Source organism: Ictidomys tridecemlineatus, chromosome 1 (genome assembly GCF_052094955.1).
Source record: "Ictidomys tridecemlineatus isolate mIctTri1 chromosome 1, mIctTri1.hap1, whole genome shotgun sequence".
NCBI classification, from domain to species: domain Eukaryota; kingdom Metazoa; phylum Chordata; class Mammalia; order Rodentia; family Sciuridae; genus Ictidomys; species Ictidomys tridecemlineatus.
The window spans coordinates 161126556-161152723 of NC_135477.1; the positions used below are offsets into that span (position 1 = coordinate 161126556).

Below are 26168 nucleotides of genomic sequence, written 5' to 3' on the forward strand. Positions count from 1 at the left end.
ATGGCAGATGAAGATGCTATTCCCTGAAAATTTTTGCTTTTTCCTGCGCTTGTACTTTGTAGTCATATTTCTCTCATTATATAGCTCTGCCTTGATGACATTTTCATTTTTGTCACTATCTCCTTGGAATACACAGCAGTTTTTCTCTCTGTCATACCACTTTCCTACTCTATTTTTTGTTTTTTAAGTTAATTGTAAACTTGACATTTTGCATTATGAGAGTGAATTTATAGAGAGCAGAGTTGATATCTTACTAACTTATATTTCATGCTTGAGTCAAGCACAGTTTTGGCACTTAGAAATTAATCTAGAATTGGTTTTTTGTTTTGTTTTGTTTTAATGAAAGTAGAAACCAGCCAACATTGGTTCCGAGGAAAATGCAGAATAAATCTGCTAATGTTTTATTTTACAGGGCAGAGGAGCCCTTACTTTTCCTGCCTGTCCTGTTACAGAGATTATGAAATGGACCAGCCTACACTATATAATTATGAAAGATTAATTTCACAGGATTCTTGCCCTGACCAGAAATCCAAAGAGAAACCCTTATATGGGCCAAATGATCCATGAAAGAGGTTAAATAAAATACTAAAAATGAGAATACAGAAAGAAGCAGAACTGAAAGTGTGAGGTTCTAACTTTATACTTGCTCTTAATTTGAAAATGTGGTTTTTGCAAGTTTGTATAACGTTCTTAATTTCAACCTGTGATAGCTACATGTTTATCTAGATGTAAACAGGAAAAATATTCTCTGATAGTTCATTTGGGAAAGGCCAAGTCACCAGCAAATTACCTCAGACTGTCTACAACACCAAATTATATGCACACACATACACAGACACATTCATATGACAGAAAAGGAAAAATACGATAATTTTAATACTTGTATTTTTAGTTCTATCACCAATATACTTTTCCTACCCTGAGCTTATTTTACTTATCATAGTCTTTCTGAGGGCTTACTGTATCCCAGGTGCTAGGATAAAGAGGTTGAAAGGCCGTGTCTTAATCTGCTGTATATTCTACCTTTAAAAAAAAAGTAGAACTCATATGTTTTATACTAGCTCTTGATATTATCATATTATTCTCTCAAATTCTGTTTATGAATTTAAAAATAAAATTTGGAGAGGAGCTTCCCGCCCCCCTTTAAATTGTGAAGTTTTTGTTTTTGTTTTTTGTTTTAAACTCATAGTTCACACACTTTCTTATTGAGTACACCCAGTTCTCCTTATGAGCATAGTATTTAGTTATAACATGGGATTGTCCCTGTATGATGCTTTCAGGTAGACTAGGTGACTTATAATAAAACACTGGAATTTATTTCTTAGTTTTAGAAGCTGGAAAGTCGAAGATCAAGTTGCCAATAGATTTGTCATCTGATTAAACCCTTTTTGTAGTTCATTTGCCATCTCATAAAGGCCCTCTTTTTAGATAGACACCATCTAACTGTGTCCTCTGGGCTATTTTATTTATTTTATTTTATTTATTTATTATGGTACTAGGGATTGAACCCAGGGATGCTTTACCATTGAGCTACATCCCAGCCCTTTTTTATTTGGAGACCAGGTCTTATTTAAGTTGCTGGGCTGGCCTTGAATTTGCCATCCTCTTGCCCCAGCCTCCTGTGTTGGTGGGATTGCAGAACACTACTGTATCCATCTGGCTTTTTTCTTAAGGGTACTAATCTAAACATTCATAGGGTTCCAATGACCTAATCACTTTCTTCATAACTTAATCTCTTCATAGGTCCCACCTAATACTACCATCTTGGGGATAGGGATTTAAACATAAGAATTTTAGGGGCTCTAGGAATATATATACCTCAGTGGTCAAACACTTATGTAGCATGTACACGACCTTGGATTCTATCACTAGCACTATAAACAAAACAAAATAGAACAAAAATTCAAGGTGCCACAGATGTTTAGACCATAGAAGTTTGTTGAAAGCCAGCTTACTTAATCTTTAAGATCTGAAATTAGGTATTTTATTTGGATTGTTTACCAGCTCTTACTTAAAGCTGTGCACAAATGTAAACAAGACTCTCATTTGCAAGTATCAGAGCCTTAACTTGAGTTAACAGAAGGATAGTTTATTTACCCACAGAGAAAGCAGTGGCAGCTTTAGTCTTAGGGAGCCTGGATACCTGCAAGAGTGTTGGCCTCATTTGTCTGGCTCTAGTCATTTGGCGTCCTGTGGCTGGCTTATTTGTCCTCCCTCTTTTCTCTGGGACACTTGTCACAGGTGCTGTTGCTGTGCATGTCATGCTCTTTTAAAAAATATATATTTTTAGTTGTAGATGGACACAATATCTCCCTCCCCCTCCCCTCTCTCTCTCTCTCTCTCTCTCTCTCTCTCTCTCTCTCTCTCTGTGTGTGTGTGTGTGTGTGTGTGTGTGTGTATGTGTGTGTGTGTGTATTTTTTAGATGTTGATGGACCTTTATTTTATTTATTTTTATGTGGTGCTGAGGATCAAACCCAGTGCTTCATACATGAGGTAACTGAGCTACAACCCCAGCCCCATGTTGTGCTTTTTCTCTGCCTGCATGTTTAATACCTGTTGTTATTCTGTATCTTTCTGCCTCTTGCTCAGTATCCTCCTTCCCATTCCCCTGCTCATTCTCTACCTATTGGTTCCATTTTCTCCCATGACAGGCATTTCCCTTTTTTTTTTTTTTTTTTAAATACATACCTCAGCACTAAAAAATAACAAGATCATGGCATTTGCAGGCAAATGGATGGCATTAGAGCAGATTATGCTAAGTGAAGTTAGCCAATCCCTAAAAAACAAATGTCGAATGTCTTCTCTGATATAAGGGGGGGTGACTCAAAATGGGATAGGGAAGAAGAGCATGAGAAGAAGACTAACACTAAATAGGGAAGAAGGTGGGAGGGAAAAAGAGGGAGAAGGGGAGTTGCACAGAAGATGGAAGGAGAACCTCATTATTATACAGAATACATATATGATGTTGTAATGAGAAAAGGGGGAAAAAAGTGTGTCACTTTAGATTGGATAGAGAGAAAGGATGGGAGAGGAGGGGAGGAGTAAGGAGGATAGGAATGGGCAGCAGAATAGAATTGACAATATGATTGATGTATGTACATTCCATGTATGTATTATATGTCAAAATTTATTCTGTTGTCATGTATGACTAAAAATAAATAAATAAAGAATTAAGGACCTGGGGGGAAAAAAAATCCTGATTTGAAAAAAAAAAATACACGCCAGCGGAATGTATTAATGATAGGCATTTTCATGTGGCTTTATTAGGCAGTATACTGTTGTCTCCAGGTGAGCAACTAAAGAAAGGATGCTTTATATATAACTCCAATTACTAAAATCCAGAGAAAAATTTCTTTATACCTCAGCTTACAATAGTGAGGAAATAAGGCACTATAGCCACTAGAATCTTGAAATTTAAGATGGAAACAGCAGTTGCCAAAAAAGAGAGCTTCTTCAGGACAGACAATACAGTAAATGTTCAAAATAGGAGTTGAGACAAGTATTTGGGTGAAACTTCCATAGTCTTTATTAATATACTCACACTTGAGTCTTTTTTTCTTATATAGAATTCCTGTGTCCAATTCATTTTTCTGTAACTGCTTTAACATTCATGCTTTTTCATTTATAATATGAATCAAGAGTGTAATATTCAGAAATATTGCCTAATAATCCACTTCAGAATGGTTGTATTTTTTAAAACACATCTTCATTACTTTTTGTGCATTACACTTAATTTATACTTTTGTAAAAATAGCTGGTTCTTTTAGAGATATATGACATAATATATTACCAAAGTTGTGGTTGTTGAATTCATTTTAAAGATTAGTTAGAATAATCTCAGCTCTTTTCACACTGTTAGATCTAGTGATAAGGCAATGGAAAACAAGGAGTATCCATCTTTTAAGATGAGCCTATTTTAGCAGTACTATTCTACCTTGTTTCAAACTTTTGGTTTTATATGGTTTTGGTTTGGGGCTTGTGTGTGTATGTGTTTTGGTATTTTGTTTTGCTTTTGTTTTTATTTTGTACCTGGGATTGAACCCATGGGCACTTAGCCGCATCCCCAACCCTTTTTATATTTTTTATTTATAAACAAGAGTCTCAATGCTGGGGCTGGCATTGAACTTGTGATATTTCTGCCCCAGAGAAATATCCCAAGCCACTGGGCCATCATGCCTAGCTCAGACTTTTGTTTTGAATTTACATGATCACCTACCATCTAGCACCTATGATGAAAGAATATATTACTTGTAAAGTCATTGTTGTTGAACTTTCTCTTTCTCATACTTCATGTTTTAGAAACCTTTGAGTTTAAAAAAAAAAAGCAAGTGTTTTCTGGAAAACAATATATTTAGTGATTTTTGAATATCTTAACCTTTTTATACTTCCTGGCTCAGATTTATCACCTGGAAATCTTACTACGGAAAGATAAACATGTATTTGAGACACAAAGAAACCTTTTATAAATAAGCGTCATTTCATTGTAATCTTAACACAGCATGCATTGTTGCCTAAATTCATTTTAATATTTAGTAAGGACACAAGTTTGAGTTATTTCAGACTGTGATATACAATATTTTAATATAAAATGATAAATGATTAAAATTTCTTTCTGTAGGCTACAGAGAGTGAAGTAGGAGATGTAGATTTAACACGTCTTCCAGAAGGACCTGTTGATTCTGAGGATGAAGAAGAAGAGGAGGAAGAGATTGATAGAACAGATCCATTGCAGGGGCGAGATCTTGTTCGAGAATGTCTTGAAAAAGAACCTGCAGACAAAACTGATGATGACATTGGTAAGAAATACATCTGTTCATATAGTTTCCTAGTGTTTCTTAACAAAGTACTCTGAAAACTTAATGCCTTAAAGCAGTGTACATTTATTCTTTCATAATTTTTATGAATCAGAAATTCAGGGAACTATAAAAGAACGATGAATATCTGGAGGCTTGGATCATTGAGAACCATCTTTGAGATTAGCTGACACAGTTTGTAAAACAAAAATTTAATTTCATTAAACTCATGTCCATATGTATTTAAAACAGAATAATAATGTCCAAAGTTTGTGAATTAGCTTCTTAAAATTTTTCAAGAATCATATTTTTATTTTCCTAGCTTAAATTTTTGGGTAAAACTTAATGCATATTCCTCTGTAATTTATTAAAGAATTATTTAGTACATTATTAGTTGGCAAGTTGAATATTAAATATGTTGATGTTATCTTTGAGGAACAAAGGATTATTCAACGTCAAGTATATATTGTTAGAATTCAATCAATGTTTTCTCATAGGTTTTCTTTTTATACTAGTCTTATTGCTATTCAAATCAGAAGATGCTCTTGCTAATAACAGCCATAATTTATATCAGTAAAGATCAAAATATTTGAACATTCATTACCGTTCCAAAGATATATAATTTAATATGAACATTATCTGCACAGAAACTGGAAGTATTGTCATGGAGAAGGTGTTTTTGTTTTTGTCTTTTGCAATGTTGAGAATCAAGTCCTCAAACATACTTATGCAAGCACTTAACTTCTGAGTACATCCCCAGCCTGAAAGTGCATTTTTAATGGTAAAGAATTACATGCTACACTGTCTTCTGAGTTTTTTAGAAATTGAAATGTAAGTATTTCCAAATATCTGTGAGCATAGAGCTCCTTATGGTTATTTCTGTTAAAGCCTCCGGGTGACTAACTGTGTTTCTCCTTTTTTCTTTCTTCCTTCTTTGCCACTACCTCTCTGCTAGAGCCATTAATCCAGAAACTGGCAAGGGGCATTAAGGGATTGAAAAAAGACAGACAAACACATAGAAAGTTGTACCAAGTGGGACACCATCTTCTGATAGAGTAACAGTGACCCAGAGGTAGCTCAGCACATTTATTATATAGGTTTTATTATCAAAAGGTTATTTGTGGGAAGGTTTCTGCAAAGCAGGCAAACTAAAGGACGCAGCACTGGGGGAGACATTTGTGTTATCTTATTATGCTCAAGAGTTCTCTATCCCTGGGAGCTGGTGCCTGAGCTCAAGGTCCAGACTGATATAACTCCATGCCTTTGCACAGTTTCTTCAAGCCAGGTGTCACCATAGCAACTGAGCAATCTTGACCTGTACAAAGGTACAGGTCAGAGAAAACACAGACTGTCACAAATCATGATCCAAGTCACTGCTTTCCACACTTCTTTTTTTTTCTTTTTCTTTTAATCCCCTGCCATACTGAGAATTGAAGCCAGGGTCTTCCACATGTGAGACAAGCACTCTGCCACTGACCTATATCCCCAGTCTTCTTATTTCTTTGAAACATGATCTTATTAAGTTACCCAGGCTGTCCTCATGTCCTCATGATCCTCATCTCTCTGTTTCCTGAATAGCTGGGATTATAGGCATGTGCCGCCACCCCCAGTCTGTTTCTCCCTTGTATTTATCTTTATTGTTCATGTGTCTGTATACTAAAAAATGCCTGAGGAACCCATCAGCCTTTATTGTAGTACGTAGTTGCTTTGACAAATCTTGAACTACATTACACATGTATTGCTCCTAACAGTTATTTATTGGCATTGATGAGTTACATTTAAAAAAAAGAAAGAAAAATCCCTAGCCAATAAGATTAGAAAAAAGACTTTTTTCACTAATCTGATAGGTCTAATGGCATCACTAATCCAAAATACAATGGCATCTCCGGCTAGGCAAATTAGATAAGCTTTCCAGCTTTATCTCACTTTGAGTTCATTGTTTTCTCTAGGGGTTATAAATTCTGATATCTTTCCATATGCCCATATTTTTATGTATGAATCTGAAATATATATGTAAAGTAAATAACTGATATTTTTTTCAGTCAATGGTCTTTGTAATCTGGCTTTCTCTACTCTAGCAGCATAAATTCACAAGTCAGTTATGGAATTGGATATTGAAGTCTAGATTTTATTCTCTTTTAGTGTATCATCCTGAAATTTGTTTTTTATAGAACAATTACTTGAATTTATGCACCAGCTTCCTGCTTTTGCCAACATGACCATGTCTGTACGGAGAGAGCTCTGCTCAGTGATGATTTTTGAAGTGGTGGATCAGGCTGGAGCTATTATTCTTGAGGATGGGCAAGAGGTAGGTTAGCAAATAAATGTCACATTATTTAGTATGGATGCTAATTTCTACTAATTTTACTTTTAGAAGAATTTTATTTCCATAACCTCGTGTAAATCCTCACTTTTGAAATTTAAACTGAACAATGAGCTAGAAGGAACACTTAAATTTGAAGTAGTTATGATTTCTAAGGAGAGAAATTTTTTCTTTAGCTTTACTTTATCTTAATTTTTATTTCCTAGCAATGGATTTTGTGCAAAATAGATAACAAATTTGGTTCAACAAATATTATTTATTTTCACTTCTCAAGGTTTTTAATTATTATTCATGTATTTATATCATTGTTTAAAATGTTTATAAAGTTAAATGTATGTATTCTCCATTTTCTTTCTCTATATTAACATGAAAAAATGAGGCAAATTATTGGTACCACTGCCTCCTACTGGACAAATCCCAATTGGGGCATTTATGTGGCAATTCTGTGTTTTAAACTGCTTAGATAGATGCACCTGAGTGGAGAAAGGATGCAGTGGGATTAGAAAGTACGACTATTGTTAGAAAGTGTTTTGCTATTTTTCTTATCAAGTTAGTAATGATTAATGCTGAGATATTGCTGAACATTGTCATTTATTTCTAATAGGAATAAAAATTGGTATAGTATTTCTGGAAAGCATTTTTCTAAATGTCAAAAGATGTTCATTATAGCATATTTGTAATAGTAAAAATTGGACGTGACCCAAAATATCCAAGAATAAGAAATGGTTATTCAAATTATTACATAGCCACAGAATATGACATATGCTGGGCAAGTATTCTACCACTGAACTACGCCCTCAACTTCTCACATTATTTTAAAATTATTTGATGGAAATTCTGTGAGGGCAGGGGCCAAATCTCTAGTGTTTTTTGTTTGTTTGTTTTTTAACATATTTTCTCTTTACATTCTACACATAAAGTGTGCTCCCCAAAAAGTTTGGTGAATAGATGAGTATAGCATTAAATTTTTTTAAAAAGCAGAATAATATAAATATCTTAACTATTCAAAATGATATGCACACAGATGAGAAATAAGCCATACTTCCCCCCCTCACCACAATTTTTTGTGTTGTCTTAATTTCCCACAGTTCCATCAGCAAAAATTTGTTGTATGTCAGCTGTGTAGCAGCTTCTGCTCTAGACCCAGGGATGTAGTGGAAAAAACTGGGTAGTCCCTATTCTCAAATAGCCTATGTAATCCACAAGTTCAGTAGTGAGTATATTTTACATTTAAAACAGTTAAAAAAAAATACACTTTGTGAAAAAAAGTATTTCTTTATATACTAATTACCTTTTGGAACTGACAATCCTAGATTTTCCCTTAACTCACATTAAAATTATTGAAGGTTTACCATATAATAAGAAGGGTTGTTTATTAAAGGGAATTAAATGGTCTTTTATTGACACACAGTGACCTTTAAAAGAAATATCTCCCTGGAACATTAATTTCTTCCATATAAATGAGGGCATTGTCTTCTTAACATCAGGAGAAATTTTGAGCATTCTGTTTTGTTAGATATGCCTTAAAATTCAGGTGTTTTTTTAGTCTTTCTAAATTAATCACTATCTTTTTTGATATTCTTACTACATGTTAGACACCTCTAAGCACTTAGTATGAAATAACTCAATTAATATAGTAATTCTATGATAGATTCTATTGTTAGGACCATTTTAGCAGTTAAAAAAAAAAATGAGGTTCAGAATGGTTATATAACATGCCAAAAGTCACCAGGCTAGTTAGTGGCAGAGTCTGGATTAAAATTCCAAAAAATCTGTGCTCTTAAACATTACATTTTTGCCTCAGGAAATTTGGTCATCATGAAAGCTCCTGATTTCCTTTGGTTACTAAAAGAAGAAAGTGTAAAATAAACTTCAGTGGTTGTGCAGTCTAGAATAGGGAACATAAAATGTTTCTAAAAGTGCTTAATAATATAACCAGATTATCTTTTTCACTCTTTTAAATTATGCAAATTATATATTTTGATAGATTTTTGTTCAAAGTTAACATATAACTATCACTTCTAAAAGATTCTTAAAACCTTTTGTTTTTCTCTATAGCTTGATTCATGGTATGTTATTTTAAATGGCACTGTAGAAATTAATCATCCAGATGGAAAAGTTGAAAATCTCTTTATGGGAAATAGTTTTGGAATTACTCCCACTCTTGATAAGCAGTACATGCGTGGTATTGTCAGAACTAAAGTAGATGATTGTCAGGTAAGCTTTTCTCTTGCTTGTTTGATTTGAAATGGCTGAACCTGATTTTTTTTCGTTCCTTAAAATAAAATCACTGTATGTGAGAATGAGGAGTTTCAATAGCTCGTTGTTAATAAAGGAAACTCAATTTTATAACTGCCTCAAATATTTATGGGATTGAGCAAACTATAAATTTTTTAAGAGAATGTGCCAAGTAACTGCTAGTTTGTTGCATTTCTTTCTGATATTAGCCAGCTCAGAGTCTTTTTAAAACAAGGGAAAGAAATAGGAACTTCAGAGTTGTTTGTTTCTAACTTACTCCTGCTTCGTGTTTTCTTTGTGTAGTGTCAGTTTTGAGAGAAGTGGATGTTCACTTCTCCTTTTAGAGCAAAATTCAAACGGATTTGACTTCTTCGGTCTCTTTATGTGTACATTGTTTCACCTTGGTTTTTGTTAAAAGTTTAAAGGATTGAATGAAAGAACTGATGCCGCTTGATTTCTTGCCTTTGTGCTCTGCTTTGGTGCATAGTGATATATTTATGTACTATAGGTTCATTAATTGTCCCCATGTTGTTCTTGGACAGTTTGTCTGCATAGCCCAGCAGGATTATTGGAGAATTTTAAATCATGTGGAAAAAAATACCCATAAAGTTGAAGAAGAAGGAGAAATTGTTATGGTGCATGAGCACCGCGAATTAGACCGGAGTGGAACCAGGAAAGGACACATCGTAATCAAGGTGTGTATTTTAACTTATTATTCTAGATATTGATAGAATAAAGTTTTCAACTTGCTTTTTAAAAGGCTCTGAACTCCTTTTTTAAATAGTGCAAGATCACTTCACTAACACATTGAAATCTAATTTTAATCAATATATTTGTTCTTTTGCCTTTTTCTAAGCTGGTTTTTATCCATTTTAATGTTGAAAAATAACTTACTGCCATTTCATATCAGCATCGATAGGGGATGGGTATTGTTTTGGAATATACTGGTCAGTTTTTCTTCTAAAATGTATTTTATATGTAGAAACAATAGAAATTCAAGGATTAGCCACAAAGGCATAGGACTCATAGATGAAAATGCAGAGTTAAAATAGGCATTGATTTCTCCATACCTCACTTTTTTTTTTAAATCTAAAAATGGTGGTAATATAGAAGGACTTGATTAAGATTAAATGAGGTAAATCAAAAGCTTTAGTACAGTTACAGAATTAAGTATGTATTCTCATACTTTCTCTCTTCCCTTATTCCTTGCCTTCTTCCTCCTCTGTTCTTTAAAAACCTCTGGATATAAAGTAGAGCCATATAGTCGAAAGGGAGAGAATAAATGCATAGCTTCTTGTCTTTTTGGACTAGTCTTGGTTGCTAATTGGAAATGGAGGAATTTATTTAATATGAGGAGTATGGATCGGAAAGACAGCTCTAAAGCTGATATCATGTCTACTCTTCCTTAGAATCAAGACTTTCTCAGAGCTGTCTCTCTTTTCCTAACTGATGGTTTTAAGCTTTTTCTGTAGAGAAAAAATGAACATATCAGTGACCTTAGGGTCATGTATATATTTTCTTATTTTAATTCCTTTGTCTTTTTGTAAGGACTTCTATGTTTCTGATAATTTCAAAGTTACAGAAAAGTTGCAAGAACAATACAAAATCTCCCTGAGTCAGATTTCCCCCAATTTTAATATTTTACTGCATTTGCCCCATTGTCATTAGTGGAAATGGAAAGTAACCTGCAAAAGTAATGCCTCATCACTTCTAAATATATCATATGTATTTCCTAAAAACAAGAATGCTCTCCTGCATAAACACCATGGAATCCTTCCAAGTTTGGAACTAAACATTGCTGAAACAGAAGGATTCAGCCCAAAAATCATGTTAGATATTCACCAGCAATCCCATCATTGCCACTTTTTTATTTCTGGTCTAGGATTTCATCCAGGAACACAGATTTAGTTGTCATGTCACTTCAGTCTGTTCCTATTTTATATCCTATAGGAATAACCCTTTACCTGGATCAGTCTAGTGTTTCCTCATGACCATACTCAAGTTGTTCCCTCCCAGCAGGAATTTCACAGAAATGATGACATGCACTTCTCATTACACCACATCAGGGGCCACAAGATGTTACCTTTTCCACCATGGTAAAATAAACCTTGATGCCTTGCTTACATTGATGTCTCATCCAGGAACACAGATTTAGTTTCTTCACTGTAAAAATTACCATTTGATCCTTTGTAACTGATGGGTACTTGGTAAAGGGATATTCTGAGATAGTATCAATAAAACTACCTCTAGTTCATAGATAGTTATGAACTTCTACCCAGAAGTTTTTACGTCCACTGACTGACTGACTACTCTTGCCTGAAATGGTGAGACCTTATTACTATAATTTCTTGCATATTTTTAAACTGTCATTTTGTAAAGATGAGCTTTCTTTTCTTCTACATTTATTAATATTAGTATAGACTTATGTATTTACCAGTATTATTCCTTAGATCAAATTGTTTGAGATTTAGCCAGTGAAGCCCTCTTTAAGCTGACTCATATTATTTTGACATGTCCCTCTCTGGCAGATAGTAAGGCTCATCATGAACTTGATTTACACCAGATTTTGAAGTCAGCTGTTTCCCCCAGAGTATACAGGATCTTTTCAGTTGAAGATGGTATTTATGAACCAATATCTGGATATTCCCTTTTTTTTAAGATCCTCTCATCAGATAAAGCTAGGAAATCTATATATGGATGGATTATTACAAATACGTGCCCATTTATTACTTTTTCTGTTAAACATCTAGGGGTTTATACTGATACATCCAATCCAGTATTACACCCTGTACAGGGTTTTCTCTACCCTTTTTCTTTCTGTTTCTATAAGTACATTCACCAACAATGACTCTTGTTATTCTCTGTATATTTACATATTTGCTTATTGTAACCAATCTCTACCAGGCGAACCATCTGTTTTGCCTGCCACCTCTGTGTGTTCATCCAGCATCCCAACTTTTTTTCTTCCACCTGAGACATAGAGGTTTATTTAGGAAAGCAGAGGCATATTTAAGGAAGAATGTGGGCTATCTTGAGAGGGAGAAGTCACTGGGACAAAGCAAGTAATACACATTAAAGGGAGAATGTGGGCCATCTCCAGAGGGAGAAACAGCAACCTTTTGGTGTGTGAACATCCTACCTTCTCAGCTGCTAATAAACATAATTACCTGACTCATCTTTAAAGTTTAGAATGTATAGCTTCATCTCTATAAGAGACCCTACCTCAGTGACTTAGCCAGTCAAAATGATGGCCTCTGTTTAATGTTGACCAGTTTACACCATGACTTCCGATATTTATAATCTAAAAACAACATCTAAGTGACCCTAAACCATTCATGATAATAAAGCCAATTTGGTGTTTTAGAGGGTGGAAGAATAAGAATAATCTATGGTCTCCTTGTTCCTTAAGTTAGTTAAATGAAAATGCTGTCTTATGACTTCCTTCAGAGAAATGATTTACATACTTTGTTAGCGGTGGGCACCTTTTTAAAAAAGATAAAATTCTTAAGTACTTTGTAGTACTAAAGTATGTTTAATGTACATTTATTCTGAGCAACAAGTTGTTTGAATGAAGCAAATTGAAGTTTGGCGTCATGAGCAACAGTTAATTTTTATATCAGGCTTACCATCTGTTTTATTTAATTCAGAAGCTCAAAGAGGAGCAATGGTAAATGTTTGTATTCTTTTGATAAATTTACAGACAGGCAAGCATTAAAACTCTGAATGTAAAAACTATCTATAGGACTTCTCATTCCTCCCAAGATGGTGAGCTAGCAGAGATAAAATGAGAAGGAAACTATTTGAGGAAGTAACAGCAGTAAAAGTGGCTTTTTTTGAACTGATATATTATTCCTGCAGCTTGGGACAGAAGAGAATTTGAAGTGGAATAAATTTGAAAAAAAGCTTGCTTGCTTCCTTTTTTCTTTTTCTTTTTTCCTTCTTTCTCCCCACCCTTTTTTTTTTTTTTTTTTTTTTTTACTTAACCTCTTGCTTCTTCCTTCTTTTGCCTGGGACAGTCATATACTGTCACGACCCCCTTGCCCGCAAGGAAGACGCGACTCAGGAATCTTCTTTCAGCAGTTTATTCAGAGCCAGCGCCATCATGTAATGGCGACCACAGTCCGCAGGAACGGCTCACCACAATATACCCCCATTATACTAGAAATGGCAGTAAGAGCCCACACAAGGAATAAATCAGTTAATTTCTTGAGGATGCCAATGGAAAAAGGTACAGCTGAGTAAATACTGTTTTGGGTACTCATTTCTATATTTTTTCTCATCTAAACCTCTACTGCTGCATTACAACCTAGAAAGACTAGTTTCTCCCAGCGCTAAAGATTTAAAGGTGAAATTACTTTGGGGAGTTATATAAGGGAGTGGCTATAAAGGAAAATAATCAATGGGAGTTAATTGATTCCGTTTTGTCCTTGGATTTTTAGGCAACACCTGAGCGACTCATTATGCATTTAATAGAAGAACATTCTATTGTGGACCCAACTTATATAGAAGATTTCTTATTAACTTATAGGACATTTCTTAAAAGTCCTTTGGATGTTGGAATCAAGCTTTTGGAATGGTTTAAGATTGACAGCTTAAGGGATAAGGTTGGTTTTAAAAATATCATGGGTATGAAAGTGATTTTAATGTAGAATTTTTGTTTTGAAGTACTGAGGATTGAACCCAAGAGTATTTCACCATTGGATTACAACCCCATTTATTTTTGTTTTTATTTTATTTTGAGGGTATCACTAGTTTGCTAAAGCTGGTCTCAAACCTGCAATCCTGCTGTAGCCTCCTGGGTTGCTGGGATTATAGGCATACACCACCACACACAACAACATTTACATTTTATTAATGAATGTTTTGCAGTTGATAGATTAAATGTTTACTTTGATAACAAAATTTAGTTCACCTAAAAAATTAGTAAGACTATAAAATTGGTATAGACATATATCTGCTTATCGACTTTTATGATAGTGTAGCCTGTTTCAAGGGGACATGAATTTTTTTTTTTTTTTGGACATGAATCTTACAAGGCAAAAATTGAAATAAGGCTGTGATATTGCTCTAAATTGAGGAAACATAATAGCTGTATAAGTGTTTTAGAATTTTACCAAAATATTTTATAATCATTTTAAAACAATATGTTAAATCCTAATTTCTCTGTCCTGCTACTTATTTAAATCTTTCTTTGAATTTGCATTAAATGTTATTTGCTATTTAAAATAGATTATTTTGCCTGTTTCATGGTATGTACAGTTTAATGGAAATATTAGTAATACCTCAGCAAATTAGTGGGAAGTAAGTTATTCTAAGAAAATAAAAAGTAGGATCATAATGGCAAAGAAAATAAGTTAGATGAAGGCAAACTTGATTTTTTGGGGGGGTGGGGGGATACTGAGGATTGAACCTAGGGGCATTTAACCACTGAGCTACATCCCCAGCCCCTTATATTTTTTTTTTATTTTGAGACAGGGCTGTCTTTAAACTTGTGATCCTCCTGCCTCAGCCTCCTGAGTCACTGGGATTACTGGTGTGCACCCCCACGCCTTACTAAACTGTAGAATTGTATTATTTAGGAGATTAAAGTGTGCAAAACTACAGACTTGTCTTCCTCTCCTTTTTTTTTTTTTTTGGAATTAATTATAATTACTTTGGTTCTTGAGAAAATAAAGGCATGCCTAGAGACTGAAAAAAATATGATTTAGAAATAGCTAGATTTCTACATGCAAAAGAATGAAATTGGGGGCTGGGGATGTGGCTCAAGCGGTAGCGCGCTCGCCTGGCATGCATGCGGCCCGGGTTCGATCCTCAGCACCACATACAAACAAAGATGTTGTGTCCGCCGAGAACTAAAAAATAAATATTAAAAATTCTCTCTCTGTGTTTCTCTCCCTCTCTCTCCTCTCTCACTCTCTCTTTAAAAAAAAAAAAAAAAAGAATGAAATTGGATTCTTACTTACCTTACACCATATACAAAAATTTACTCAAAATATATCAGAGGTTACACCATTCATAAAAATTTACTCAAAATGTATAAGAGGGGCTGGGAATACAGCTCAGTTGGTAAAGGGATTGCCTCACAGGCACAAGGTCTGGGTTCCATCCCCAGCACCACAAAAAAAAAAAAAAAAATAGAGGCAATATAAGAGAGTAAAGTATAATATTTTTACAAGAAAAGATAATAGTAAATCATGATGACCTGGGTTTTGGCAGTAGTTTTTCAGATATGACACCAAAAGCACAACAACAAAAGAAAAAAAATAGATATTTGAATTGCATCAAAATTAAAATGTTTTCTGTATCAATTGGTATTATCAAGAAATACAGGACAACACATGGAATGGCAGAATAAATTTGCAAATCATATCTGATAAGGGTCTAGCATCCAGAATATATAAAGTATTTTTACAATTTGGCAACAAAAGGACAAACACCACAATTAGAAAATGGACAAAGGACTTAAACATTTTCCAAGGAAAATGCGTAAGTGGCCATCAAGCACATGAAAAAGATGCTCAACATAATTAGTCTTAGGGAAATACAGCTTGAAGCCATTGTGAGATATCACTTTGTATCCACTGGGATGGCTTTGTAAAAAGAAGGAAAAAGACCAAAAAAAAAAAAATTAAAAAAACAAAGAATGTAAGAAATTAGATACCCCACCCCCAATATTAATGAAGGAAATGTAAAATAATATAGCCTCTGTGAAAGACTGTTTGACATTTCTTCAAAAATTTGAACATAGAGTACCCATACAATCCAGTAATTTTTCTCCTAGGTATGTGCCTGAAAAACAGGCTCACAAACAAAAATTCATACACAGATATTCATAGCAATAGTGACAATGGCCAAAAAGTGAGGATGATCCAGATATCCCACTAATGTTTATCATGGATAAACAAAACATATATAGCAATTTAATAAAATATTATTCATCCATAAAAAGAAACAAAGTACTAATTAAAAGAAGCCAATCACAAAAAGCTAATATTACGTGATTCTGTTTATATGAAATGTCCAGAATAGGCAAATACATAAAAAAGTAGACTAGTGGTACCTTCCAGGGACTGGAGAAAGGACAGAATGGGAAGCATTTACTAAACTAGTTAGTGATGATAGTCATATAACATTATAAATGTGTGAAATGCCATTGAATTGTGCACCTTAAATTGATTGAAATGGTCAATTTTATGTGCATGTGCATTTTATATAATTTTGAAAATATGTGACTCAAAATTACATTGCTAACTATATTACTACTTAACATTTTCTTACTTTTAATCTATGGAGCAAAGTAAAACCAATTCACCATTTTTGAAAATTGACAGTATTTACAAGAATGAAATATCAGATTTGTTTTCATTAAAATTTGGGGTTAAATATGTTCTTAGCTATAGAAACACTTATACTATTTTTATATGATTACCTGCTCTTATGATATGAAGTTTGTATTTTGAGATGCTCTGAAATACATATCCCATGTATTTATTCCATTTTAATGAATATAAGATGACTTTTATCTTCTGAATGCACAGAGTTCTCTGTTTTTGTGTACCCAAGGAAGCAAAATTTTAGACTAAAGCATGTCTCTGTTAGAACAAGCCTTTTTATATTCAAGGAAGGGGAGAAGGAGGTTAGTCATAAAGCTCTGTTCTTCCTTAGTTTGGGGCATGTTTTTGGAATGTACTTTTTCAGAAATAATGCCTCTCATAACCATATGCTGCCTTTTCTGTGTTTCCACAGGTGACACGGATTGTATTATTATGGGTAAATAATCATTTTAATGATTTTGAAGGTGATTCTGCTATGACTCAGTTTCTGGAAGAATTTGAAAAAAATCTGGAAGATACAGTAAGGCTCAAATGAATTTCTTATTCAGAGTTGCTGCTCCTCAGCAAGAGCTATTATTCAGAACAGCAGCGGCTTTTGTATTATCCTGCATACTAAATGTCCGTTCTGAGAACTCTGTAACTCTGCCACCTCAGCTGAAACAAAAATCATCCTTTTAGACTCTGTTTTTCATTTTTAGTTTAAGACTAGTATCTCTTAGTTCCTCAGGCTTCTAAGTACTGGGCATATGTGGATCAGTCCATAGTCACCCATGTCGCTGATTTAGGCATTTATGTATACATATGTGTCTTTGCTTTTGGTCTCTTTTTCAGCCATTTCTTTTCTACTTCCCAGTTTAGGAGTTTATTATTTCATTATACCTGTTCTATTATAGTAACCTGCTAAATGGTCTTAGTTCTAGTTTTCTTCTATTCCATTCTGTGTGTCCAAAAGATAGATATTAAAGTACAAACAATGCATATTGCTTGTCTTTGTTAGCACACCATTTTTTTTTAAGAGAATTTTTTTTTTTTTTCAGCAGACACAACGTCTTTGTTTGTATGTGGTGCTGAGGATCGAACCCGGGCCGCACACATGTCAGGCAAGCGCACTACCACTTGAGCCACATCCCCAGCCCAGTACACCATATTTTCTACCAAAGTAGTGTCTCACCTTATACTCATGTCACTCATCTACTTTTTCAGGATTTTTCTTATGTACTATAGATTATATCTAAACCGGACTATTTTGTAGTTCTTTGTTGTATTCTCTTCTCCCAGTCTTGCTGTTTCCAAGTATGTGCAACTTTCAGTGCATATCTTTTATATCTGATCTACATTAAGACTTTGTGGATCTCCCTGCTACATGTGCTTTCACCTTTTCTAAATATACAGTATTTAAGAAAATTCCTTCAAGGTCTTCTTAACTTCCACAGTAGCTATTGATGAATACATTTTATTCTCCTTGTCACATAGAATTCAGCTGCAACTAGGTTGTCTGCTTCTAGCAGCTTGAAATTTTTGGAAATAAATAATGTAGTATAATAGTTAAAAGAGTACAGCTCAGGAATCAGTTTGCCTGAATTAACATTCATACTCCATCACTTACTCCATATGTGAATTTGGACAAGTTGCCTAACCTTTATGTTCCTGTTTGCTTATTTGAAAGATAATAGCCCCTACTTCAATGAGATTGTATGAAGATTGTAGTGAGTTAATGAATAACAATATGAAAACAATCCTGGCATATAGCAGATGCTCAAGAATTATAGTCTTCAGAGTCTTAGTGGCTTGAGTTGCCTGAAGAAGAAAAAAAATGGAAGATTTGATCCAATTTTTACCCCTTAGTTCCTATAGACTTCTCAGCATATCTGCTTTGTAAAATGGGGAGAAATGAACAGGGACTGGGGAACCTGATATAGAGGCACACCAACCTCAATAGTCATGAGATGAACAAGATAGGTGTTTGTATTACGAAAGTTCAGAGAATGAGAAGTAATTTTTTTATCATCCCTGTGGGCATGAGATAACATTTTGAAATCTTTTGTTGTTGGTGGTGGTAGTGATGGTTCTAGGGATTTAACCCAGGGGCAGTCTGTCTCTGAATTACATCCCCAGCCGTGATATTCAGTTTTCTTTTTAACTTATCTAAGTTGCTGAAACTGGCCCTGAACTTGCTAACCTCCTGCCTCAACCTCTTCAGTTGCTAACCTGTGATTATCTAAAAGTCTTTAAAATCATACTCAAAGGGCTGGAGATGTGGCTCAAGCGGTAGCGTGCTTCCCTGGCATGCGTGCAGCCCGGGTTCGAACCTCAGCACCACATACGAAGATGTTGTGTCCGCCGAAAACTAAAGATAAATAAATAAATAAATATTTAAAAACAAAACAAAAACTTTAAAAAAATAAAATTGTACTTAGACATCTTATTCTTGAGAGTGTACTGCAGTAGACGTGCCCTCTCCTTTAGTTGTTTTTATGTTTACAGTTTTTATTTTAATAATTTTTGATGATTTTAGAAGCCTATAGGAAGACATAATTTTACTCTTTTTTTTACTTTACAGAAAATGAATGGTCATCTTAGGTTATTGAATATCGCCTGTGCTGCAAAGGCTAAGTGGAGACAGGTTGTGCTACAAAAGGCTTCTCGAGAGTCACCTTTGAATTTCAGCCTTAATGGAGGAAGTGAGAAGGGATTTGGTATTTTTGTTGAAGGAGTAGAACCTGGTAGCAAAGCTGCTGATGCAGGACTGAAACGTGGTGATCAGGTAAGTAAATGACTCACCAGTTAAATTAAAGCCATCTTATCAACACAATAGTCTGTCTGTTATTTTTGTTCTTATCCGATATTTCTTTAGTAGATATAGTCAGTTTGAGTATTTGTCTGAGTGCCTCTTAAGAGGTGGTATTCTAATATGGCTTATTTTTTAAACACATTTATTATATATCCACTGCTGTTAATAAAAAAGTTGATCTAGCATTTGAACCAGCTCAACCAGGCCTCATCATCATGACCTCCTTTGGGCCTGCCTCATACCCCAAGGATTAATTTTGAAGGAAGGGTCATTTCACTTCTTATGTAAGTGGCTGAAGATTACCATAAGTGATGGTATCAACTTAAATAATGTTCATATGATAACATACTACATTTATAAGCCAAGTGAGTCAGGTGAAGGACCAGAAAAAATGAGACACTGAAAGGAATTTGATGATCCATTTCTTCCATTTAGACATAAGGTAACTACTGAGCAGGCGGTTTGAAAATGTGATTTACTTATAACCTTTTGTTACATTAAAAATGCAATTCCCATGCTAACCTCAGTCCTTCCAGGCATATTTATTACATTCTCAAATGATAAAGTTTCTAAATTTGTATTTTTAACAAAGCTCTCTAAGATGATACTCATGCACATCAGAGGGTTGTTTCCAGATCTTAGATACCATCAGACTCACTTGAGAAACTTACTTTTTCATGTTCAAAAACTTATTCATTCCTTCAGTTAAAATGTGGTTTTATTTTAATTTTTAACTGAACCATACTATCACTTTTTTAATATGATAAGGATATTCAAATTATAAAAAACTATTTTGAAAGATGCTATACTTCAAAATAGTGATTCATAACCAATGGGTGATTTCTGCTCCAAGAGACTTTTGAGTTTTTTGTTTCTTGTTTTTTTGTAGTGGTACTGGTAGTCAAACCTAGAGCTTCCCTCACACTTGAGGATTCTACCACTGAGCTACATCCCCAGCCCTAGATAGATAGGTAGGTAGATAGATTTTGTTTTATTTTTGTTTTTTCCCTTTTTTGGTACCGGAGATTAAGCCCAGAGGCACTTTACCACTTAGCTACCTCCCCAGTCCTTTTGATTTTTATTTTAATTCAGCGTCTTACTAAGTTGCTGAGTCTGGTCTCAAATTTTCAATCCTCCTACCTTAGCCACCCAAATTCCTAAGAATGAAATTTAATCTGCTTTTCCTTCTTCCATCAGCCCTCTCCATTACTGTGGAGATGATCTGAGGCTTTAAGCAACTCCCACACCCTCAAAAAAGGGGATCTCTTTATTTTTATTATTTTTGCATAATACTGTATTATCTGTTTTAGTAGATGCAGGTCTTTTTTAACTTGAATTTTACTTCTGTAGAATTTTCTTTTCATAATGTATTGTTATGCATTCTTTCTTATCCTTTTGGAAGTTTTATATCAGTCCCCTAGATCTTTCTTCTTTTTTGATTATTTTTTATTAATTATATTTCTCTCTCTATCACTCTTTATTGGAATTGGCATTTTTTAAAACTAAACTTGTATAATTCTGAGGTAAGCCAAATTGGGCAATCCTTGATGTTCATATGAAAAAGAATTTATCTCAGTTATGCTTCTTATTGTTTGGCTACCTGATACAATCAGTGACAGCAGGTTTTTAAATATATTTAGAGAGCTACTTTCAAATGAATTATTTCACTTTTAAATGCAGTAAATTTACACATAGGATATTTGACTATACATACACACAGGTGGTAATTTTTGATATGATCTGATATGGTCAAAATTTTTCATTTATGAACTTTTCTGTGATCTTTGTAAAAAAAGATTATCCTAAAGTGAATGAACTTTAAAAAGTTACTATTATCCAAAAGTGAATGAACTTTAAAAAAAAAAATATATATATATATATATATATAATTTACAGTAGAGAATTTGGAAAATGCAACCATATAGGAGAAAAAAATAAATATCCATCTACCTTCTCACAAAGAGAGCCGTTGTTTACTTATGGTACATTTTATTGAAGTCCTACTGTACTTTTTCAGCATAAACTTTTAAGCTTTTGTCTTTTTACATTTTCTTCTTAATTTGTATTTTTCAAATACTCTTAAGATAATGGAAGTAAATGGACAGAATTTTGAGAATATTACATTTGCAAAGGCCCTTGAAATTTTGAGGAATAATACTCATCTTGCACTAACTGTGAAGACCAATATTTTTGGTAAGTTTTGTTGTAAATACTGTCTGAGCTTTGCTTTTTTGTTTTTGTAATAGAAAAGTAAAGTCATAACAATGAAAAGAAAAATAAAATGTAAAACATTTCTTATCTGAGCTATTAAGGTATTAGGATTGCTAATGTGTGTAGTACAATTTAGAATTTTCACTTTTCATTTGTGCTTATTATTTTGATATCTTAGAAAGTTTGAAAGTAGGAATACAACTACATTCATTCAGTCATTTATGAAATATCAATTGAGAATCTGTTATATATCATACTCTGGGAGAGGAATACTTAAAATGACCTGAATAGAACTTAGAGTCATAATCAGGTTTTTTCTCCCTGCTAATTTACAAATTAATCTACTTCTAATCTTTTAACTAGCTTTCTGAAATAATGTAAATGCGAGATTGTTTCATGGAAATTAATTAAAGCACTGAATTAATGATCAGTGAATTACAGATTTCTAATAAGAGACTCTACCTTCCTGTGTAAAAATGTTGATTATGTCATATAAACAAAGCAAATGTTCATCTTGTACTTCTTTTATTAAGAAATTTATGGGGTTTTTTAATAACTTTAAGAAGGAATTTATTGTCATTTGGATTCATTTGATACCACAAGATTTTTGTTAAAATTCAGAGAAAGGCAACAGTAAATACAGTATAGCCATTGAAAATTGTCAAAGAAAATTTAAGAGTTTTTATTTAAGAGCTGGTTCCCCTAGGTTTCAGTTGCATTTAGAGAAGTAAGAGTTGACTTTTAAAACTATGCCTATAGAAAGGAAGTGTGAGTTTTAATTTTTCCACTGTAACTCCTCTTTATACTCTGCTTAGTAATATTGAAAAAGGAGGCATTTGTTATTTTTTCCTCTTTTTATTGGAGTCACTTTGACTGAATTACATCATGTTGACTCCGATATATAACAGTCAGTTGGCAACTATACAGTACTTATCAAAGAATAAGTAAGTAAGCCTTCAGAGTTTTTGGATTTCCTAGAGGTGACACTAGTATTTAGTGACACCGGCTTTTAGTTTAAACCACAGGGATATCAGTTTTGAAAAACATGAAACCAGCATTATGCATGTTGGACAGATTATTTACTCTCCAGGCTTCAGTTTCTCCAGCTATATTTCATAAGGTTCTTGTAAAGATCCAATGCCTTTACTTTTTTCTTGTCACTTATTGATTGCTAATTAGTATCAAATATTATTATATACAAAAATATATAGATAGCATAATATAGTGTTTAACAACATTAAGTCTGAAAGACAGAAAAAGTAAGTTTAAAGATACAAAAGGTGTAATGTATAACAAATTAGAATAAATAAGTTTAAATTTTAAAAGATACGAAAGGTAGTGAACCCACACTCTCAGAACCCTAGAACCCTCTGAGTGGTAAGAATAACAAAATGTCAAACTGGATGTTGCATGGACCTTTTTTTTTTTCCTTTCAAAATACTTTTATTTAAAATAAAAAAAATGAGGCTGGGGTTGTGGCTCAGTGGTAGAGTGCTCACCTCGCACGTGTGAGACCCTGGGTTCAATCCTCAGTACCACATATTGTGTCCAACTACATCTAAAAAATAAATATTTAAAAAGTAAAATTAAAAAATTACAATTTAAAAAAAAAGCCACCACAAACCCTGCCTTTCTTTTTAAATAATGCAGCATGGAGCAGTTTGGTTTCCACCCTATTGTGCATGGTCCGGCCTGGTTCTGAATCTGGAAGCTGCTGGGACTGAGGTCCTGCCAAGAAAGTGGGGTTCAACCTGGGGAAAAGAGATCAGCCCCTCCCACTCCCTCAAGAGGCAGAGCCTGGGTTTCTAGAGCAACCTGGCAGCACACCTCTGCCACTGTTGACAGGCCCCACTTTATCTTCCCTGAGGACCCAGTGGTCACAAGGGGAGTGGGAACTGGAGAGAAAGGCAGAAGAAATGTGTGAAAAGTCAGACTCTCAGAGTCTTATTAAGGCATTTGGAACAGATAAATTAATTCAGGAAGACCTATCTTCACAGAAGGCTTAGGTAACCAGATACACACACATGCAAGTAAGTTTGTGGAACCCTGAAATGGGAGGAAAGGAGACCATAGTCACTATTTGGAGCTCCTATCAAAACACACACGAACGAGTTACATCCAGGGATCCAGCCCACTGAGGCCGCCATGAGGAAGGGTTCTGTTCCCATGATAATTTTAGGATCCGAGAATGATTTCCATGATGTGATCTAGTTCATTCCACTGCCAGGATCCTGGGACACAGAAGAGGTTGTGAGGAGGTTCGGGGGGTGGGGGGGCAGGGTAGGCTCCTTTTCCACTGCAGGATGTGTTAAAGTTCAAAAAGAAGTCATCCAGGGTATAGTCCCCCAGGTACCAGGAGCTCAGAGCTTCCAAGAAGACTGGGTCAGGTTGGGGTAGCACTTCATTCTGGAGGCTGGGGGAGCCACTGGATTCTGAGGTACTTCTGTCTCATCCATGGATGTCTCCAACTCCCTGAGGGTAGAGCCGATGGTGGTGGAGAGGAAGAAATCTTTTCCTCACCCAGTAAGAGGGGCTGCGGGTGCGGGCTGGGGCAGGGCAGGTGCTGGAGCCAGGTGAATGGCGGCCTGGAGATGCTGTAGGGTTTTGTGGATAAGGACATGCCTGCAGAGGCTGGGTGCTCAGGAGCCCAGGCTGCGCTGGATTTTGTCTAGGGAGATGTATAGCAGAGCTTTTTGGCAGCTCCCAAGGCTTGCTGAACTTCAGTCCCACTTTTCATCCTCCTCCTCTTCCAATCTGAGTGTTTCCTCTTCAGGCCTCTCACCAAGATGCCCTGGATCAGAAATAGAGAATTTCAGGTCTGAACTCTGCCTTGGACACTGCTCAGTTGTGTGATCTCGGGAAATGATGTGAGGTCACTTCTATGAGCCTCATTTGTAAAATGGGTATTGTAAAAATACAGTTGGTCAGGGGCAGAACTACATCATTAGGGTCTAGGGTGGAGGGTGGTAGAGAGTAGTCAAAGCTGCTCCCTTTAATTTAGCTGGTCTTCACACCAAGATCCTGCATGGATCTTGTAAGCAAAGAAAATGTTTGTATACATGATACCATAGCAAATCATTCTTGCCATTTTGTATTACTTAGTATTCTGTACTAAGTAATTAGGATCATCAAGAGAGCATGATGAAATCCCTAATAAGTGATCTTACAGATTGGGAGCAGGGAAGGGGGACATTCAAGGAAGAGACAAAAAACATTTCTAGAACTCTGCTTAGAGCAATTTAAAAATCCAGCCCTTGAAACAAGAACAGCATGTTAGAAGGCGGGGGGCGGGGGGGAGGCATTGAGGAAGAAACAATTCTTAGAGTGATGTAAAATATGGTGGTAATGACAAAAGCATTCAGTAGAAGGAATTGATAATAAAATGGTATCATCCTTCTGCTAAAACCTTCCTACAGGATGGGAGAAAATATTTGCCAGCTATTCATCTGACATAAGGTTAATATCCAAAATTTATAAAGAACTTAAAAAATGTGGTTTAAAAAACAAATATGGAAAAATGTTTGGTATCATTAGCCACCAGGAAAATGCTCATGAAAACCACAATGAGGTAACATCTCACCCCAGTTAGAATGGCTGTTAATAATAAATAACAATTGCTGATGAAGACGAGGGGGAAAAAAAAGGAAGTCTTATACACTATTGATGAGAATGTAACTTAATATGGCCACTTTAAAGAACAGTTAAAAATAGATCTACCATATGATCCAGCAATCCCATTTCTGGGTATATATCTGAAGGAAATGAAATTGGTATACAAAAGAGATAGCTGCATGACGATTTACTGTGGCACTAATTCATCATGCCTAGATATGGAGTCAGTCTAAGTGCCCACTAACAGATGAATGCATACAGAAAATATGCTGTGTGTATATAGTACATACAGCCATTTATATCAGCCATTTTATAAAACGCAAATTTTGGAGCAAAGTGATGGAGCTGGAGGATATCATGTTAAGTGAAATAAGTCAGACATAGAAAGACAAGTATGGCATATTCTCTCTCACATGTAGAAACTTAAGAAAGTTGACCTGAAAGTAGAATAGTGGTTACTAGGGGCCAGGAGGGCGGGGTAGGAAGGTAGAAGTATGGTTGGATATAATCAGTGCACACTATATTCATGTAAAGTATATTGCTCAAAGTTATGCCTTGTGATAAGCTGAGTGGTTTTATAACTTGTATTTGGTTATGTTATTTAAGTGTATTTTCCAGAGTATGCAGCCACCATTCCACATATAATCTATTTCTATAACATCAAGTAGTTAGTTATATTGCTTATTACCTAAATAGGAACCTGTAGATTTTTTAAACATGCTGGCAGCCTACCCATTTTCTGTCCATTTCCTCAAGTGACTTCATTTTATCAGTGTTGGGCAACATCATAAGTACAGTCAGGTTTGAAAACTGAAGAAAGAAGTAGATAAAGCAGATAAAGGATGGGTGATCTTGTTTAATTGAA

General features: G+C 34.7%; 1 protein-coding gene and 1 pseudogene across 13 annotated transcripts in view; one reads left to right on the forward strand and one right to left on the reverse strand.

Moving 5' to 3' along the window:
- Rapgef6 (Rap guanine nucleotide exchange factor 6) overlaps positions 1–26168 on the forward strand; it is a 214313-nt gene that overhangs the window by 132351 nt on the left and 55794 nt on the right. For all 13 annotated transcript variants that reach the window (XR_013439379.1, XR_013439380.1, XM_040271793.2 and 10 more), the window contains 8 exons: positions 4620–4797; positions 6966–7102; positions 9176–9334; positions 9898–10050; positions 13795–13959; positions 17102–17209; positions 19250–19453; positions 21565–21673. Coding sequence is in view for 11 of the 13 variants with exons in the window: in XM_040271793.2 (XP_040127727.2) it covers positions 4620–4797; positions 6966–7102; positions 9176–9334; positions 9898–10050; positions 13795–13959; positions 17102–17209; positions 19250–19453; positions 21565–21673 (1213 nt within the window). In the remaining 2 variants the exon portion in view is untranslated. The remainder of the gene's footprint in view (positions 1–4619; positions 4798–6965; positions 7103–9175; positions 9335–9897; positions 10051–13794; positions 13960–17101; positions 17210–19249; positions 19454–21564; positions 21674–26168) is intronic.
- LOC144366045 (SERTA domain-containing protein 3-like) lies at positions 23867–25599 on the reverse strand (annotated as a pseudogene).